Below are 20176 nucleotides of genomic sequence, written 5' to 3'. Positions count from 1 at the left end.
GGTGAGGCTGTTACCTGAGGGCTGAGCGCCCAGCTCAAAGAGAGCACCAGAGGGAGTGGAGGAAGGGTGTCCAAGCTGGGGGAGCAGTGGAGACACATTTTGGGGACACGGAGGAGAGAAAGCACTGTGCAGGGAGTGGTCTCTCAGGCCATGGGAGCCTCTGGAGACATCTGGGGAAGGGGCAGGGGGGCATCTGCTGACCTTACTGAGCTGGGGCAGCACCTCCCAGAGTAGGGCGTGGAGTGTGGAGAGCTCTCGGCCCAAGTCGATGTAACCCTCAAAGCTACTGCTGTTAGTTAGCGTGTCTAGGTTGGAGATCTCGTACAGGAACTGCTGCATGGAACCCCACTCCAGCTCCAGAAACTCATTCATGAAGCCCAGAAAGTCCTCCTTTGAGGTAAACCTGACCAAGGCATCCAGAAGGTAGAGGTGTTACACGCGCGCGCACAGGCCTCACACCCGCCTGTCTCAGGGTCTCTGGGGACTTGGGAGACCCTTCCTGCCACCTCCATCCCCACCCTACCCCCACCTGAGGCTTCCCTCACTTTGAAAAGTTGGCCAGGTTTTGGATGACCTTGGCGATGAGGGTTAGGGTTCGTGAGGTCTGCTCATCTGGGTACTCCTGCATAAGCCCAAAGAGACTGGGCGACATAATGGCTGGGCAGAGGAAGCGCAAGAAGAGCGAGGCGCTGATTAGCCTGTCAGCGATGTCCTCCCGGCCCCGCTCTGCGCAGCGCAGTCGCCAAGATGCAAACACCTCCTTCAGCTCCCTCGGGAACACGCTGAGGGGAAGGGAGGGGGAGACAGAGAGAGAGAGAAAGAAAGAGAGAGACCAGGACTGAGCCCCAGAGACCCTCAGCTTCCAGGGAACATGCTGAGGGGGGTGGTAGGAGGTGAGGGTGTGGAAACAGAGTGGGGGAGAGACAGGGAGGGGGGGTCTGCAGCAGGAAGACGGGAGGCTACTGGAAGAAGAGGCCTATGGCAGAGGGAACAGACAGATCAGGGAGAGAGAAATGGAGGGGGAGAGAAGGTGAGGGGAGAGAGACATGCAGGGGAGAGACGGAGGATGTATGAGAGAGACAAGGAGAGGAGGAGAAGAAAAACAGACACCAGGGAGAGACAGAGATGGGAGAGAGATGGAGGGTCACTTGAGGTACAGGGAGCTCGGACCCCCCAACTCTTCTGGATTCCAGGGCAATGGGGATGGAGGTGCCCCTGCGTGACCCCCACTCCCTGCAGTGGCTCAGAGCTCACTCCCCCACCTCCCTGTTCCACTTGAGTGTCCCACTGACACCTTAAACTCTGACTCCGGTAGTGTAAAGCAGAGCTCACCATCGCCCCCACACCTCCAACTGGCTCCTCCTCCTGACTTCCCCAGTTCTGCCAATGAGGCCACAGGTCTCAAACACCAGCCTCCTGGCCTCTTGAGTCATCCCTGACTCCCCACAGACAAGCTCCCTTCTTCCCAGGCAGTTGACAGCTCCAGCTGATCCTTTCCTCAGAGAGGCCTTCACAGTGGGCCCCTTTCTCCCTTCCCTGTCCCCGTCCTGATCCACACCTCATCCATCAACCATTACCTCCAAATAGCCTGGACTTTGCTCCCTCTACTCCAGTCATGCCCCACGCTCCACACCACTTAAGGATTAATCTTCTCAATCATGATACTTCTTGGCACAAGCACCACTAATGGCATTCCATGACCTACCGATGAACTCCATCTCCTTAGCCTGGCAGCTGAGAACTTCCAGATTCTAAGTTCAACCCCCTGTCCGGACCTCTTCTCCTGCCACTCTCCATTATGAGCTACATGCTCCATTAAACCTGAGCTAACTGCTGCCCCCCCCCCCCCAAAGCTCCCAGGCCCCTTACCTTCACACACATCCCATAGCCTTCTCCTAAAATGGCTTCTTTGTCCACCGTATCCACTTATCAGAACCCCACCCAGTCTTCAAAGCCCAGCCCCGGGGACATCTCCTCCGTGAAGCCTTCCCTGCTTATCTCAATCAAAGCTTGGCCTCCTCTGATCTTACGTTGCCTGGGGGAACCCTCACTTGGTGCTTAACACACACTAAAGTGTTCTGTGGCTTTCTGTGTATCCACTCTGACCCTATCCATTCTGGGCGAGGCCCTCTAAGGAAAGGGGCCAGGCCTCATTCCTCTCTGTCTGCTCTACAGCCCCCAGCACACCGCTTTGCCCATGACCAGTACTCAGTCCTTTTTGCGGATGGACAGATGAATGAACAGATGAACACATGACCCGGGCCCCAGCCCCCACCCAGCGTTCCCAGTCTCACCAGTGAGAGTTGACCACCTTGCACAGGGCCAACTCACAGCACATCCGCAGGTTGGCCTGGTGCTCTGCCAGGCTGGACGCTGTGCACTTGATGGGGTCCACCTCGCAATTCTCCTCGGACTCATACAGAGCACGGATGAATTCCCCTGGGGTGGGGGGCACAACAGAGGGTGGTCACACTTGTCAAGGGCAGGGATGGGGGCTGCCTGGGTTGGGGAATCTCAGGATCCCAAGGTTGGAGGCTGGAGTCCGGGGACTCTAGGCTTAGAAGCATCAAGCTGAGGAAGGGTGACTTGGGGTCTGGAGTAGCCAGGTTTAGGGTTGGGATATGCATCTGGTAGGTTTGGGAAGAAGACCTGAGAGTGGGCCATACCAATGGCATCCTTGAGGTATTTCTGACCAATCAGTCTCATGTACTCTTCTATGGCTTTAGTGGCGAGCGTGTTCTCGCGGAATATGAGGTGCTCCCGTTCCATGAACCGGTCCACCTCAGACATGGCCATGTCTGAAAGGAAGTCCTGAGGCCCAGGAAAATCCAAGGATCAGCCTCTGTATAACCTAAGCTCATTCTGAAGACAGAAGTGCCCTATCCCTACTATCCATCCCCTGCCCCAAGCAAGTGCCCACTCCCAGGCCACCTATTCCTGAGGGCACAGCACTCACCTTGGCCTTGCCCGTACTCTGAAGAATATGAACCAGTGCACTGGCAACCTCCTCCTTGCCCTTGACATTCAGGGCGGGCTCCAGGACTGCGCATAGCATCCGATAATGGTTGGTGACATACTCTGCAAACTCCTTATACAGCTCCATGGGCAGGATACTCATCGTCTGGTAACGCGCTTTCAGCCGCACAGCTGGGCAGCCTCCTTTGCCCTTGCCCCCTGAGCCGCTTCCCGAGCCCCCACCCCCTCCTGAGCCCCCCATACCCCCAGAGCCCCCGCTGCCTGTCGGCAGGGTGACGGGGTACCACTGCTCTGTGAAGTGGCGCCCAGCTAGAGTGGCCACGGGCACAGTCACCAGGCCAACATAGCCCGCCTTGTCCTTCTTGCGCTTTTTATCTGAGTCACGGTACAGATGTAGCCGCAGGGCACGGACAGCCGGCAGGTTGTTAAACTCGAAGTGCTCGCCCCAGAAGACGGTGTCCCCTGAGGCTGAGCGGGGCTTGGAGGTGGTGCGTGCATACAGCATGTCATCCAGGCAGAGCTCGCAGTAGTACCGCTTCTTGGGGGGCAGCTCCCGAGCCTCTATGATCCACAGCTTCAACACGTTGTCCACTCGGCGGCTGTTGTCCTGGGGTGGTGGGGTGGGAATGGCAGGTAAAGGGGAAGGGAGAGGAGACAGAGACACCAGAAGAGGAGAGACAGTTGGAAAACGAGACAGAGCCTCTAAGACAGCAATCATAAGGCTGAGAAGATGTGTACCGTGTAGAACAGTGTACCCTTCTCCAAAATTCATGTACCCTTCTCCAAAATTCATGTCCACTCGGAACCTATGAATGTGACCTTCGTTGACAAAAGGGTCCTTGCTGATCTACTCATGTTAAAATGTGTTCATTCTGGATTAGAGTGGGCCCTAAATCCAATGCCTCGTATCTATATGCAGAGGGAGATTTAGACACCGGACACACACACAGGCAGAAATTGGACCCATGCAGCTATAAGTCAAGGAGCTATCAAGAGGCAAGGAAGAAAAAAATGACCCAAAAAACCCCCAAAAAAGAGGCAGGGAAGGATTCTTCCTAGAGCTTCAGAGGGAGCAAGGTTCTGCCAACACATTGATTTGGGACTTTTGGTCTTCTAAATCTTGGAAGAATAAAATTCTTTCATTGTAAGTGATCTTGTTTATAGTAATTTGTTACAGCAGCCCTAGAAAACTAATACAGATGGTAGCTCATACATCAGACAATAGAATCGGCACTGGGAAAAATTTCAAAAGGTAGAAGAATAAACCAAAGGTAATAAGGTGGAATTTAAAGAGCAGAATTGGGGGGTCCTCCCCAAAGACAACCAGAGATTGATTGCAAAAACAAAAAAGCGAGTTGTAAAAATACAGGATGGGTGAGGCTATATGCAGAGTTCGTGTGCAAGGGCCTGGGGTATACAGTGGACCACAAGGTCCTGGTGAAGCTCAGGATGCTGCTGCGTGAAGAGAGCATGGTATTCCGACTCTGCATGGGTCAAACAGCATCCAGCCTCTTGGGTCTAGTTATAGACAATGAAAAACAAGGGATTCCCCCAGAGAAGGGTCACCAGGGCTGTGAGCTTACTGCACCCTGGGATCCAAGAAGAGCTGGTGGAACTGGAAGCATTTCTCCTAGGAAACAGAAGCCTTGGGAAGAATGTAGACTCAGAATTTCTGAGCCAGAGGGACTTTAGAGATCATCTAATTCCCACATGAACCCAAATCCCACATAAACCCCATTCCCACCAGCTTTATGGAGAGGAAATTAAGGTCTGGAAGCTTGGCTAACTGACAACGGGAAGAGTCTCATGGAGACGCGGCAAGCAGGGGCACGGCATCCGGCTGTCAGGGTGCTGGTGGGGCACCGCTGCCTACATAGAAGACAGATCAACACTCTAGGTCTGTGACTTCTACAGTAGAGAAACAGACCATGAGGCAGAAAAAATGGTAAAGGAAATGGGCAGTTCAGAAAAGTGGGGGTCACCTCCTGGTCATCCAGGTCCCCTCCTCCCCAGGCCTCCCTTCCCTTTGGCTCACCTTGCCCCCTAGGCCCCCAGCTTCCCCTGTGGCTTGACCTTTGCCTTGCCCATGCTGTCTTTGTCTCCTTTACTCCCGATACCTTGTTGGGTTTTACTGCCCGCTGTAGATTCTCGATCCATTTGTCCCTTTCGGCCGCGGAACGACAGGCAAAACATTTTGTTCCTGAAGACGTTGTTACCTAGAGAGAGGTGGGGGTTGAGATGGGGCTCTGGAGGGGGGGTGACTCCTAAGCACCTGAGACACCCCCCATCACCATGTCTTCCCCTCCCTGGCCTACCCTCCTCTCTCCCAGGCCTAGAGGTTTTCTATTTCCTCATCATCCCCACCTGTGCCACTTTCTCCAGGTCTCTGTGCCCTCATCCTCCATCACTCCTGCCCTCCCCAGCCCACTAGACCCAGTACCTCAAAACAGAATTCCTGGCCCAGGATAGAGCTATGCACTGGCTTGATAATGGAATCTTCATCCAAGTTGAGCTCCAAGGCCTCGGCCGCACTGCTAGGGCTCAGCAAGGACTCATGCGAGTGTGACTCCTTGAAGCTCTGCATCAGCCGGGCCCTGGCGGGGAAGGGTCAGGCCACAGGGTCAGGGCCTCACTCTTCTTACACACTCAGGGGCCAGCTCTAGGATGGAGACCTGGGGAAAGAGCCCCGTGAATCCCCTTCCCCCACGGGGACACAGATGAAAAGAACATTGGCCTATCCTTAAGGAAGGACAGGAGGAAAGTGAGAGAAGTCAGGATGCTTTAAGAGACCCCTACCCCCAATTCACACCTGTGGGGGTACTGGGGACACCTGGAAATATCTCAACCCCAAAATGAGCCATGAGACAAAAAAAAAAAAAAAAAAAAAAAAAGAACAGGTGAGCCTGGGACACTTCCAGGTAGGACTTCTAGCTGAAACCAGAGTCTCAATATAAGGGAAAAAAGTGGAACTCAAGAACCAGAAGTACAAAGAAGATGTCTCTTTGGGCCTGGCACACAGCTAGCATCTAAGAAACATTTAATGATTCCAAAAAGAATGCATGAAGAGGACAAGGTTGAGCAAAATCAGCAGAAAGAGGGAAGGTAAATTACAAGAAATAGGAGAAAGCTATGGGCAGAGAAGTGAGAAGGAAGAACTAGGAAATGGGGCCTGGGGAAGAGGAGGAGGTAGGGCAGGAGGGAGCAGGTGGAGGCAAAGCCACGTGCAGAAAGACGGGATGGGAGAAGATGAGGAGGAGCAGGTGGAAAGATGGGTGTGGGAACGGGGGTGGGGGGGCAGAAACTGCAGAAGGTACAGAGGGCTGAGGGACGGAGGACATGGGCCACACAATACAGAGGGATGGGATAGTGAGCGGCTGGGAGATGGCTAGGGGAGGAAGAGTGGAGAGCAGTGGGAAAGCGGGAGGGGGAGCTCGGGTGTGGGAGCCTCCATGAAGCTATTTATAGCAGCCCCGTCATCTTGGGCTCCTTTGCCGTCAGCGAGACTCTCCCCCAGCCCCCCCACCCCCCCACCCCCGCCCCCGCGGCCAGGAATACCATGCCCTCACCCCACAACCCTCCCCCACCAGGCTCAAATCCAGCTCTGGTGACACGGGAGGGGGGTAGGGGAAGGTGTGACTCACCTATCCCAACCTTCCTACCTGCCCAATCCTGGGGGCGGGCAGACATGGGGGAAAAGGAAGGACAGGGTTCTCCCTGGGGAGTGACTGGGTGAGGGAGAAACCCAAAGAGGACCCAAGAAGCAGACAACAGAAGCAATATCAGATCTCCTGCACCGCTGGCCTCGGCCTTGGAGACAGTACTCTCTGACAGTACCCTCCGGAATTCTCTGAGGGCTTCTTCCTCATTCTCTAGTCTGTGATTAACCCTAGAGCTTCCCCTGGCCACTCTATCAACCTGTACACTTGTGCCAGCCTCCCCTTCCCTCCTCCATTAGCACCTGCCAGCCTCATCCCCACTTCAACCTGCTGCCATTCCCTCACACCCTGCTCCCTAGCTCACAGTGCTCCCTCTCCTATCAACCCACTGCCCCCGTCTCTGGATCCCTTCAATGTTCTTCCTGGGCTCCACTACTTCTCTGTCCAGTAGAGCTCCCTGAATGCTGGGCTGGAACCCATCCTTCTGTTGTCTGGAAGAGGCCCTCCTTGGCCTCACCTTCATTCCCCATCCTGCCTCTCTGCTTGTCCTCTCCCTGCACCCTGCCCCTCTCCTGCTACTGCCTCTTCTCCATTCTGTCTCCTGCCCCAAAACATCCCTCATCCAATCTGAGGCCTTTGCTCTCTGAGCCCGGACAAGCCCCTGCCCTCCAGTCTCACCCAAGAGCCCCTGTACTGTATCCAACTATTCCTCCCCGGCTCTAATCCCTGTACCTGTCATGGTCAGCACTTCGGAAGCGAGGCAGGATCTGACGAAAGCTGCTGGTCCGGTCAAGTTTGGGTTGTGACTTCGTGCGTTTGATGGAGCTTTTTAACCTCCGGCTCAGGAAGCCTTGCTGGGGTGGGGGTGAAATGGGGATAGGGGTGGGTTGGGGAAGGGTCAGTTCTACGTACTCCCCCCTCAGCTGGTAAAGAGTCCCTGGATGAAAGTGGGAGGGGGTGAAGGGGAGTCTCTAGAGGTGAGGAAACAGAGATGGGAGACCTGCTACCAATTTGTCTTCCTTTGCTCCCAAAGGGTACAAGCTGTGTGTGTGCGCGCGCGCGCGCGCACGCGCGCGCGCGCGCGCGCGCACACACACACACACACACACACCAGCCTGGAGAAGGTGGGAGGGCTGGTCTGAAAAGCAGGGGGACAGAGCCAAGGAGGGGGAAACCAAAGAGATGGGAAGAGGCAAGTGCGCGCACTCTCACTCTCTCTCCCTGCAGCCCCCTTTCTTAGAACACTGGGCTCCAGCTGGGGCTGGAGGGGAGGGGGCGCAGCTGGCCACATCTGGCAAGCGTCTTCACTCACCGAGGGCCGGAAGGGCGCAGCGGGGGCGGCCTCCATGCTGTACTGCTTCCCCCCTGGGACGCTCTTCCTCCTCGAGCGACCCAAGTGGTATTCTGGAGGGGGGCAAAGAGCCAGAAGGGAGGTTGGCAGGGGTCGCTGTCAGCCCAGGTGACCACCACTGACCCCAGCCCATTCGCCCACCTCCCTCTACCCCTCAGCTCCAGCCTCACCTACCCCCCGGAAAGCAGCAGGAAGAGCAGCGGCGGCTGAGAGGCTGGCGGCGGGAAGGAGGGGGTAAAGAACCCGAGCCGGAGCCCCCCGAAGGGGACGGGGTGGGAGGCCTTAGGCCCATGACTGGGACTGGCAGTCAGCAGAAGGGCATGGCTGAGGGGGTCAGTAAAACCTCAGTGGTAAAAGGACACTAAAGATCCACAGAAGCTAGGTCCTTGGTGCCCACCCCCCCAGGAAGGGGCTAGCTAGGGGGGAGAGTTGGGTTAAAAGTCATTGACCTGAGGCAGGCTTTCCCCTCCCCTCAGCTGGGCACTTCTTCCACCAGCTCCCCCATCCTGGAACCCTTGTCCGTCTGGAGGGCCAGGGCTGCCTCCCATGACCCCCTCCCTGGTCTGGAGGGGGGAAGTCTTAGAAAGGACCTGTGAGGAGTGGCAGGGGTAGAAGCCTGGGGACAGGAAATTCAGGGAAGGGGCAGATGGGGGGAGGGGGGAAGAAGGGGCCGGTCCACGTGCACTGCAGTGGCAGGGCCTCAGAAGGGAAGGGGGGTTGGGAGGAAAAGAAAAGAATGCAGGGGAGTGGGGGAGTGGGCAGAGAGTGGGGGGGTGAGCAGTGGAGGTTCAGGGGACTCCCAAGTAAGGGTGGGGAGAGGAAGAGGAGGAGGGGAGGAGAATGCGGATGAAGCTCAGCCTGCCAGGAGTATGGAGGGGTGGCAGCTCGAGGAGGCAAGCTGAAGCTCTGCTGCCAGGGAATTGAGAGAGGCCAAGGGGCTAGAGGAGAATGAAAGTGGGGGCATGCCAAGCTCCGGCTCTAGCTCCAGAATGGCTGCCCAGGCCTGGGCTCCCCCCTCAGCCCCACAGTCACCACTGCAGCCAATGGGGGGGCAGGTGCTGCATCAGGGGCGGGGCTACCATCTCCAAGGCAACAAGAAGCTACAGGCTGGGGGGGGGGCGGGGACCGGAAGAGCTGCCTGTTAACTCTCTAGGTTCCAGAACTAGGCAGGACCACAGCTACATTTTCACTGTCTACTTCCAGAATTGCAAATCACCAGCAACTTGCCCTAGAATCAGTCTCCAGCTTCCCTTTGCCTCTAAAGTCCAGGTGTTAGAAGGTCCGCACACAATAATGTGGACCCCATGACGCAGGAACCCTTGCAACCCTTGGGAACAGTGTGTAGAGAGCACAGAAACACACACTGAACTGTGGGGGTACGTGTATATAACCACAATACAAAAAATAGAGATCTAGGTGCTTATGAGACATACAGACAACTGTGAGCAGGGGAGTGCCACAGATCCACATTCTGAGACCTTGAGGCCCACATACCCCCACGGGATATGCTTAGACATATGTGAACACTGCAACAGGGGAGTACACATTTGGACCCAGACACCTGCTGGTGTGGACATGTGGCCCCAGTCCCTTGGGCAATCATGTGGGCAGCACATTACAGAAATGGACACCTAACCCTCACACACAGACACACACACACACACACGCACGACAAGCCAGTTTAATCTCTAAGCTACATGCTTGAATATACCATGATCCCAATCACAGCAAGGTATCCTGGTACCCCAAAAGCACAAACATCCATCATTCACATGAAAAGCATGACCATATCCACTCCATCACGACCCCTTCTTCTCCCCCAGCCCTTCTCTGACTCTGACGCCTGCACCCATGATTGCTCTCCCAAGAAGGAAAAAATGAGTAAATGCATCAATTACCCTTCTAGGACACACTAAACAATGCATCTAAGGGGTTAGCAAATCTTTTTCTTAGTTTCTGCCTTTCTCAAGTATGGCTGCCTCACCCCCATTCCAAAGAACCAAACTCAGCCACTTCTCTCATATGCAAGCTCCCCTAATAAGGGCACAGAGACAAACTTCAAATCCACTAAAATTCTGCTTTGGAACTAAAGAATGGACAGAAAGAGAACAAATTTGCTAACTGGTTTACTTGGTTCTTGGAAGTAACATAACCTTACATGTTACCAGGAACTAAGATCCAGGAGCTCACACGTAAGTCACAGGTACATGGAGGCCACATACACATATGGTTACAAAGACTTTCACTAGCACGAGAAAGAAAGAAGACGATGACAGAAACACAGGACATTCTGTTATTGATGCTGCATTCAGTGACATGTACAGAAACACAGCACAAACCCATGTATCCATACAAGCAAACCTGGTAAGTGTACACTGTGATCCTATCCCTGCACAATGTATACACACATGCACACACATAACAGCCACCTACACACACCCGTAACACAGGCATTGTGCACACACCCACACATGTACACACCCTGTGTACACACACAATTGCACTCTCACACACACAGCAAGGGCTTGGACTCCCACCTCTCCAACCTGTCTAATCTTGCCATCACCCACAGAAATCTCCCCCTGCCCTCCAATCCACCAAATCCCTAACCTTTCCTTCAGCCTTTCTTCCTTGTCATACCCAGCTGGCAGCTCTTGAGGAGAGCCAAGGAGGGAGATTGCCAGAGCAGGATGAGGAACAGAGTTGGACAGAGCAGAGAAACAGGGGGTTGGGGGGGGCAAAACTCTGTGCTGAGGACAGGAAACTCTAATGTTAGTCCCTGTGGTGACAGGCCTCACCTTGAGCCAGCCTCTATGCCTGAGTGGCTATCCCTCATCCAACTAAGCCTGATCTTATACAATCTACACCAGCCAGTGCCCTCTCATCTTGCCCCTTTTCTTCTCTCAAGAGATTGCTTATGAACAGGCCTCTCTGCTCTCCCCACACCACCTCCCCAGCTCCCAGACCCCTTCTCTCTCCATTTCCATCCAGTTCCCCATCTTAAGCTCTCTTCTCCTCAATCTGGCTTAAATATCTCCTACATTCCCATTCTCCAGCTAGTCCTTCTATCCTAGCCAAGCCTCCCTCATTCCTCATCACCTCCTTTCTCCCCACTTTTCTACTTTCTCCCTGCTCCTTTCCTTTTCAGCTTTTCTTTCCCCTCTCCCAGACAAATGAGGGGCTCACACCTGCCCAGCCCAAAGGTGTTCCACACATAGTAGGATTCCAAGAAACCCACTCACACACATTCACTCCCTTCCCCCACTCGCACACCACCCACATCCAGACACGCCCTGGACACCCGTGCTGGGATTGACACAGATACCCAGGCCAATGATGGAACACATGCAAAGACACACAGCTGCCACCAGGGACAGAGAAAATTCTGTTCATGCAGCCACACATCCCTACACACAGGAGACTGACTGGAGATGAGCCCTAGGCAGGGACATGCAAGCTCAGGGTCAGGGGTGACATGTATCAGTATGGCCAGTGGCCCGCCCAGCAGCCTCCTCGGCAGGCACCAGACAGAGGCACGATGAAACCGGACAAGCTTGCACACGGCTGACTGCACATGTGTGCATGAGGAACTGGGCCCCGGGTACACATGGCATTGACACACGGGGGACAGGAGCATGGACACGAACACATACACGGACACACGGGCTGCCGTCTCCACCACAGGGCTCCGAGACCACCCCACACCGGCCTCCCCCGCGTGCTCGAGACCCCGGCCCCCCCAGGCCGGTCCCCGACCCCCCACCTCCGCTGTCCCCCTCCAGTTACCATAACTCCCCCCACTCGGAAGATGCAGCGAGAACATGCGGAGGGAGCAGCTGCCGCCGCCGCCGCCGCCGCCGCGGCCTCCCCCCCCCTCCCCGCGCCCACGCACACGCGCGCCCCCGCCCCCACGCGCGCTCCTCGTCCGCCCGGCCCCGCCCTTACCTCGCACCGCCCCCTGGGGGGGTCGGGGGTGTCCCCGGTGGGGGAGGGGCCCCGCCCCTGCGCGGGGGAGGGGCGGGGTGCGGCGGGAGAGGGGGCGGCGCGGCCCGGCTCGCGCCGCCCGGCGCGTTGGGGGCGGCGGCGGGGCCCGGGGCGGCCCGGACGGCCGCGCGGTGACGGCCGCGGGAACGGCTCCCTCCGCCGCCGCTCCCGCCGCTGCCGCCGTTGCCCGGGCCCCGCCGCCGTTGCTAGGAGACCGCTGCTGCCGTGGCCGCCTCTGTCACGAGCCCCGTCGCCCGGAGACAGCGCGAGAGAGACGCGGGAGGGGGGCGAGGGGACCCCCAAAACCAACCGGGTCTCCCACCATCCCCTCCCGAGCAGGACCCCCCACCAAAACAGCGGAGGGAACTAGGGGCGGCGGCTCCACCCAGCAGAGGAGGAGCCCTGGATTCCAATGCCCCTCAAAGGTCCGGCGACCTCTCCTGGGCTCCAGCGTCCACAGCCTCAGCACACACCTTCGCGGACCCAGGCCCCCAAGCCCCTAAAGATCCCTCGGTCCCCTGCATAGCCTCCATGCCCTTTACACGTTCTATGTCCCCCTGAAAACCCCCAATGTTCACCAGCCATCAGCCAGCCGTCAACTCTTTCACCAAGCCCTCCCCCCAACTATGTTTACTCCAGGACCCTCTTCCAACCCCTATAGAACCCCCAACACAGCAACCTCCACACACCATCCCCAACTCCGGACACATATGGGTGCCCCCACCCAAAACACACAGGAGACCCATAGAGACCCCAGACCCTTGAGGACTCAGGATAAGGAGAAAGATGGGGATTAGTGGGCAGAGTGGTATCAACCACCTGATAACATGATAAACATGCTCCATGAGCATGTGACCATTCTGGCCTGGACACACAGGTAGGCACATGTGCACACACACAAATCTTTCCCAGACATGGACATGACTCACACACACACACACACACACACACACACACACACACAGATGTGACAGACATCACACACATTCTCTGTACACACCACTACCACCACCACCACCACCACCACCACCACCATCACCCTGGTTTTGCTTCACAGAAATGTGCTATCTGCACACCCCCACGGTCAGAGGTTTCCATGACAATGACACACATCCCTGCCCACCCACCCACCCACCCAAGGTCCCAGAGCTGGCCCCCTAGGGCAATGAGACCTGGGCCTATCAGAAGAGGGCTATATATAGGGAGCTAAGGGATGGAGACAGGCCACTGGATCTCTTGGAGGAAGAGAAACTGGGAGACTGGATTCCTGAGGGGAGGGGTTGCTGGTGGAAGAAAGGGGTCACCAGGGGTTGGGGGAATAGAGGAACTGGATCCCTAGTCCTGGAAGGAAAATGCAGTGGTAAATGGCAGTGACAAGGGGGTTTCTGGGGGCTGAGGGCATCTCTCTGCACCTTGGCTGCAGATCTCTGTTCTCTGCCTTCATCTCCCCTCACTGTTCCCATGGAAACCTTTTAAGCGAACTTCTCAGGAAGACAAAAATCTTTTTTTAAATGACTAAAGAGGGGGGTAGAAGGGGGGGCAGAAAGAGGGAGGGAGGGGAAGAGACAGATGGAGAGAGGGAGAGAGTTGGAGAGACAGACTGAGCAGAGAGCTCCACAGACAGACAGAAAGGAGATGATGGGGGGTCTGATGAAGTTCCACCGGGACCAGGAGGGGTCGGAAAGAGGAAATCAAGAGGGGTGGGGAAAATAAGAGAAATTGGGGAGGAAAGAGAAGAGGGGGGGACAGGACTGCAGAAAATAGAAGCAGCTGAAGAGGGAAAAGGGGGCAAGAAAAGAGGGAGGGCCCACAGGCCAGAAGATCTGGCTGGAAGAGGAATTGGGAGCGTGGGGGTTGGGCAAAGGTCTGAGGGGGAGGAGGAGGGCAGGAACTAGGTCATTGTCTCCACGATCCCAGACCAAGGGCTGGGAGTGGAAGGGGCAGGAACGCTGGGACGGGAAGCTAAAGATCTAAGGAGACTATTTTTATAAGCACCGGGAAAACAGGCAAACTTCACTGCTGGAGAGGAAAAAGGGAGCGAAACAGAGCAAAGACCACTGGGGCCTCTCACCCACAACCCCGGTCCCGCTCCAGATCCCCGAAGAGGGCGCCTTCTCCTTCCAGGCTCCCACTCTCGGGACGAGAGACTGTGTCGTCTCCTCCTCCTCCTCCTCCCACCCCTAGACAGCTCTCTTTTTCCCCCGACCCCCACCCCTCCCCTGCAGCCCCGTCCACCTCCAGCCTTGTCCCCGCGACTGTCCAGGGCACGAGAGCCTGCTCGGCCGCCGTACCATGCTCGCCGTGGGGCCGCCCCTCCACTGGCACGGAGACCGTGCGTCTCAGCAGTTTGTTGCGACTGGACTCGCTCCTCCGGTCCCGGATCAGAAGGGGGTGTATCTACGGGATGCGGGGGTGTGTCAGACCTCACCGGCCCCGGCCGGCCCTCGCCTCTCTCCCTTTCCCACCGAGAAATGGGAACCTCCCTTTCCTCTCCCTGGGCCTGCCCACCTTTGGCCCCGGCCCCTGCACACTCTCCAAGTGTCTCGGGATGAGTCGGTTTCTCTCTCCCCACTCTCTCCCAGTCTCTCCTCGTTTCCCTCCCGTCCCACCCTCCTCTTTCCTCCATTTCTTTTGAAAACCCCCTCCGGGAAATTCTCCCGAAGCCGACTCAGCTCTGCCCGCAACCCCGGGGGAGTCTGCTACTCTGGTAATCCCTTTCCCCTTGACCTTCAGTTCCTCCATTGTCCCCGCTTCCCTCCCAACCTCCCACCTCCCTCACCACCTTCCCTCCCTCCGTGCCTGTCATGGGGGTAGCAGAAGCTGCATTTATAATCAGTATCTACAGCTTGTCTCCCTCCCACGGCCCGGCTTTCGGCCAGACTGGGACCCAATCTCCCCGCTCCCCTCAGAGGGCCCGGTCACCTCCCCCCACCCTTCATCTCCTTCCCTTGCCCCCCACTCAACCACAGTCACTTGCCTCCTTCTCTTGAGCCATTCCCTCTCCCTGAGCCTCATCCCCAGCTCCAATCCTCCAATCTTCTCCAGCTGGACAAGAACCACCCAACCTTGCTAGCCCCTAGCCCCAGATCCACAGCCCTGTGTGGTTCTACACACTGCTCACCTCCCCATCCACCCCCACCATTCCCACTCAGACCTGTGCCCAGCTCTCATTCCTTCATTCCCCCACCCTCATCCTTACAACAGTCCCCACTCTTATTGGTTCCAGTTCCCCCAGTTCATCCTACAGACTCCAACCTTTGGTCAAGACCTACAACCACTAGTGAATCACTCAAATGCCCCTCAATGCCTAAAACTTGGGACTTTTGAACCACCTCTGCCTTTAAAGTCATCATGTCCTCCCCTAGACACCTGGATTTCACTCTGTGACCTGGAAGCTCTAACCAGCCTCTCTACACTCTCCTTTGGCTCTCAGGTGCCTCCAAACCCTGGTTAACCCCAACACTGATTCTAGCCCTGCCTCACCACACCCTCCCCAACAGGATCAGAAGCACATCTCTCAAGACCTCACTGGTCTCCAAGGCTACCTATCACTCTCTAAAGCAGGTTCCCCAAATCACCCCCACTCCCTGAATCTGGGCATCTACCTTTCATATCTGTACCCTCTGTTTCCTCTGATGAGTCCTCTGCTGCTGACCCAGTGCCCAATTGGAACCCCCCCCTGCCCCCGCACTAACAGCTCTGCATGGGCCCCAGCTCCCACACTCTGACAAGTCCCTGCCAACTCCCACTTGAAGTTCTTCAGAAAATGTCCCCTACTTCCAGTTCCCCTCATTCCCCAGGCACCTCTTCCCTTATATCCCCCCCCCCATTGATGTCCCTGGTGAAAGCCCAACTGGTCTCTCTAAACCCTGACCTCAGGCACCTTCCCAGACTTCACCACCATCCACACCAAGATCCAGAATGCTATCATTTCTCCTAATACCCTCTGACCCCCTCTCAGTCCCAGTTTCCCTCAGTCCCCACTCCTCCCATGATAGAGGCAGGCCTGGGAGTGGTGAGTGATGGGTCTTGCTGGGGTGGGGGGAGAACAGGAGAGGGTTCTTGAGGACTACTCAGGAAGTGGTCCCTCCAAAGCAATGCCCATTTTGCCATCCCTTCCCCAAGGCCTTGTTTCTATTTCCTGTCCTAACCTATCCCACAATCTGGGCAGAGCTACAACAGGAGCCACCCCCAAGTCTTCAGAACCACATCTCCTCTCCAACACTGCACATGGCCCTGAAAGATCCCCTGGCCAAGGTGAGAGAATGCCCGCACTTTTGCACACCCCAATCCAAATCTCAATCTCAGTGGCCACCCTCCTCAGACCGCTTGCAAATGTTGCTCTCTTTGCCTTCTCTGTGTCTCTCACCCCTTCGCTAATTAAGCTTTTCCTTATCTCTCTCTCTACATTCTCCATGCTACCCAGAGGTCTTTCCCCAGCCTTCCCACTCTGCTCACCTCATCCTCATCCAGCATGAGAAGCTGGTTCCCCGAGATGATGCAGAACCGTGGGTTCCAACCAGGACGATCATATGGGGAATGAACGTATTGGGTTCGATGCATAGGGGGTCCCCGTACATCTAGGGGACAGAGACACACAGAAATGGTAAGGGAGGTTGTATGCACTTAGGAGACAGAGGCCCAAAATGGCAAGAAGAGAGTCCACAAAGTGGGAGTAGGAGACCCCACCCGCCCCGAGATCACAGATGGGGGGGAGGCACATGGTAACTTATTTTAAGGGAACAGAAGATAAGCCTGTATGTCTTGGGGGAAGGAGAGGAGGGGAAATCACATCACAAGGGGCTCTGTAGACTTGAGGAAAGAAATACAGAGGGATGCTCCAGGAGGGGAATTATATCATGACACAGAGGGTACGCGTTCAGAGGCAGAGAAAGATAATCAAGATCTCCATCCATGTCCAAAAAATGAAAAGATTGAGGGTACAGCAGAACTGGCAGAAGAAAAGCACACACAGATGGTGGTGGCAGGGGACAGGGAAGAGGGAGGGCATCTAGACAACTGCAGAAGATAAGGACTTGGAGGGAAGGTGGCTCCCCCAGCTGTAAAACTGAGTGGAAAAAGCTACACAGCTGTGAGAAAGAAGGATGGGAAAAAAAAAAAAAAAAAAGGATGGGGTAGGGGTGTAGGAATATTTGGTCTTGAAATTCTGAGAGCTAAACATCTGGAAAAGAGAGGAAGGGAGGGAGATGACCTGTTCAGAGTCAGAGACAGGAGAGGGCCTCTTCTGCCTCTCCTCTATTCTCAGCTCTCTCCTCCCCTAGCCCAACCCTGCTCAACCTCTAGGGAAAGTTCTGGTTCTTCTGATGGTAGGGGGAGGATAGGTCTTGTCAACATCTGGCTATAGGGGGGCACGGCTAGAGAGTGAGGAAGTAGGAAATATGCCTTTGTTTGAAGGAACAGAGACTGAATCAATCTCTTCTCTCACTCCATGCCCAGAGATCAAAGATTCTATACTGCCCCCTCTCTTCACTGAGTCTCCATAGACAGGATGAAAGCCAACTCCACAGGTGAGGAACCTCTCCAAGGCACAGTGAGGAGCTTGAGGGAAAAAGGGGAAGAAAGAAAGGAAGATCCAGGCCTGGGATAGAGAGGGGGCGTCCAAAAGCTCAAGCTGGGGATGCAGACAAACTTCTAGAAAAGAACAGTAGACCAAGCATTGCCCATGCTCAAAGGTGCCCCCAGGGGCATCTTACCCAACTTAGCTGTTCTTCCCAATCCCCTATCCCTGCAAACTGTCTCTCTTTTAAATCCCAATGCCACACACCATCACAGGGAACAACAGGCCTTATGGAAGTGAGAAGGAAATCAAATTAGTGAGATTAAAGGGATAGAAAATGGGTTTAAGGTATCAGAGTGAGAAACAATTTAGTGGAAGAAGAATCAAATTCTGTCACCTTTACAAGATAATTAATTATGAGTACAGTGCAGGAAAATAACTTGGCCCTTAAACTTCACTGTAACTGAATACGTTAAATAGGAAACTTTTTGAAAAGTGTAGCCCCTTTCCATCTACAAACGTGTTCTTCAAATTTACCCAAACTGCAAATAAGAGTCAGAGATGAACCCCTAGCATACAATCTTCAGAAACCCCAACACTTTGAGACTTTCACTATCTTAGAGCCATCTCAGAGATCCCATCTGATACCCGCCAGATACAGAGATCACCAGTCCCTGGGCTCTGAGACTGCACACACTGCAGGCAACATGCCCACTGCACTCAGACTCTGAGGACTCCCAGAGGAGAAATCTGTTGATATATCTAATAATTCTTGGAGGGGCTGGTTCAGGCTGCAGCCACAGGGAGGCAGGTTAGAGTTCAGGGGAAACCTTCCTCCTGGGGAGCAGGGAAGGGTACAGGGAACTTAGCTTAGAAGCCACTCTGGAGACACACACCCCACACACATACTGTCTAGACTTAAGTAAGGATGATTCTGAGAGGCAGATGCAAGAGACAGACCAACACAGCTAAGAAAAGGGAAAAATTTACTAGGATAAGAAGTCCCACAGGGATCAGATGGGGATGCCTTGTAGGCCCTGTTCCAACCATCAAAACCTGCTTCTTTGCACCCAAATCTCCAACACCCCAGGAGGTAGAGGAGACAAGAAAAGAGGAATGGGTGGTAAGAGCTGAGGTGTTAGGGGAAAGTGGGTAGGCATAGATTTGCAGTGACAAGATGGGGAGTGAGGCAGGGACAGAGGATGGCCTGGGAGATAAATCACAGGGATAGATTTCAGAGAAAAGAATGCAGAAATGAGAGTAAATTTCTGGGGACAAGGGAATATACCAGAAGAGCCCAACTGGACATGGGGCAGAGGAAATGTGGTGCACCTAACAGGGGTATTTAGACAACGGGATCATGAAGGACAGGTGAAGAGGTGGTAGAGATATAAGGGAGCTACCAGATAGAACAGAGGGAGAGAGAATGGACCAGAGAAAGGACTGATATGAGGGAAGGACAGAGGGGGACTCATATAAGGAACGGACACCATATGGGGGGAAAGATATAGGTGAGGGACACCAGAGGAGGGAGGGGGAATGGTAATAGGGACTGGAGGTGGGGGAGGGGGGTAAAAGTGGTGAAGTGAAGGGAGCGGATAGGACCCCAGGGGATACATTTCACTGCTCAAAGGCCTTAAGGAGGGTCAGAGTCTAGGGCAGGGTCCTAACCTGTCCTCTACTTCCATCACTCAAATCTTACTTCTATTGCCCCCTCCCCCCCTCAATAAACACACACATAATTTGGCCCTCCCCCTGCCCTGGTCTATCCTCCCCCAGCCCATTCCCTCTCTCCTCTCTTCCCTCCATCTGGACCCTCCATTTCCCCCCCCCCCACTGCCTCCCTCTCTCTCCATCTGGCCCCTTCTTCTTTCCCTCCATCCTCCTCTCTTCTTCAACCCCCTACCATCCTCTGAGCCCTTCCACCGTATTCTACCCCCCATCTTCTTTGCTTTTTTCACCCCTATGTTTTCATTTCTCCCTCCTAGCCCTTCTCCTAAGACTCTGTCCTCCTATTTCCGTAATATTTTCCTCATCTCTCAGCTCCTACCTCCAAATTATTTCTGCAGCTCTTCCCCCAACCCTATCCTTCTCTCTTCCCACCATTTCTGGCGATCTATTTCTTCTTCATCATTTTCCCCTCAGCCCCCTTCAAAGCCTGTTTCCTGGCGCCTACGGCCCCTAGCTACCCCTACCCTCTGGCCTCCAATCTCTCCTTCCCCACTGCTCCCATCCCAACCTTCCCGGTCCTCTCTCTCCCTCCATTTCAGCTGCTCCCCTCCCCTCCCTGGCCCCGGCTCTGCACCCCCCCCCCCGCCCCTGCCCCTCCCCCTCTTGCCCCCCCTCACAGGCCCTCCCCCTCCCCTCCCCACCGTACCTCTGAAGGGGGCATAGGACATCGCGGGGATGCTCCCCCGATGGATGGAGGCGCGAGACCTGCTCATCAGGCCTGGGGGGGAGGGGGCGGGGGACGGGGGAGAAAGAGAAGAGAGAAAGAGGGGGAGAGAGAGGGGGAGAAGGAGGAGGAGGTGGAGGAGGAGGAGGAGGAGGAGGAGGAGAGAGGAGGAGAGAGGAGCGGAGAGGAGCGGAGAGGAGGAGAGAGGAGGAGGAGGAGGAGAATAGGAGCCAACGGCAGCAGCGGCAGCCGGGAGAGAGGGGGGGGGCGGGGGAGCGAGCAAGAGAGGAGAGAGC

The 20176-nt window shown here is 55.4% G+C and overlaps 1 protein-coding gene across 9 annotated transcripts in view; it reads right to left on the bottom strand.

Annotated features, from left to right (window-relative positions):
- The window catches only part of SYNGAP1 (synaptic Ras GTPase activating protein 1), a 31464-nt gene extending 11535 nt beyond the window's left edge, over positions 1 to 19929 (bottom strand). For 3 of the 9 annotated variants that reach the window (XR_008665062.1, XM_055330001.1, XM_055330002.1), the window contains exons 1-12: positions 19863 to 19929; positions 16426 to 16547; positions 14259 to 14364; positions 7945 to 8036; positions 7365 to 7486; positions 5417 to 5570; positions 5094 to 5192; positions 2957 to 3583; positions 2667 to 2811; positions 2295 to 2439; positions 546 to 782; positions 202 to 403 (exon numbers count right to left, since the gene is read on the bottom strand). Coding sequence is in view for 8 of the 9 variants with exons in the window: in XM_055330001.1 (XP_055185976.1) it covers positions 202 to 403; positions 546 to 782; positions 2295 to 2439; positions 2667 to 2811; positions 2957 to 3583; positions 5094 to 5192; positions 5417 to 5570; positions 7365 to 7486; positions 7945 to 8036; positions 14259 to 14364; positions 16426 to 16547; positions 19863 to 19929 (2118 nt within the window). In the remaining variant the exon portion in view is untranslated. Of the gene's footprint in view, positions 1 to 201; positions 404 to 545; positions 783 to 2294; positions 2440 to 2666; positions 2812 to 2956; positions 3584 to 5093; positions 5193 to 5416; positions 5571 to 7364; positions 7487 to 7944; positions 8037 to 8157; positions 8335 to 11769; positions 11841 to 11928; positions 12042 to 14202; positions 14365 to 16425; positions 16548 to 19862 lie in introns of those variants that run through there. The other 6 variants (XM_055330005.1, XM_055330004.1, XM_055330007.1 and 3 more) reach the window with 5 other exon arrangements.
- Between the last annotated feature and the right edge of the window lie 247 nt (positions 19930 to 20176).

The sequence above is a fragment of the Nyctereutes procyonoides genome, unplaced genomic scaffold (genome assembly GCF_905146905.1).
Source record: "Nyctereutes procyonoides isolate TBG_1078 unplaced genomic scaffold, NYPRO_anot_genome, whole genome shotgun sequence".
NCBI lineage: Eukaryota > Metazoa > Chordata > Mammalia > Carnivora > Canidae > Nyctereutes > Nyctereutes procyonoides.
The sequence above is the reverse complement of the archived record's forward strand: the minus strand, read 5'-3'. Positions and strand labels throughout refer to the sequence as shown.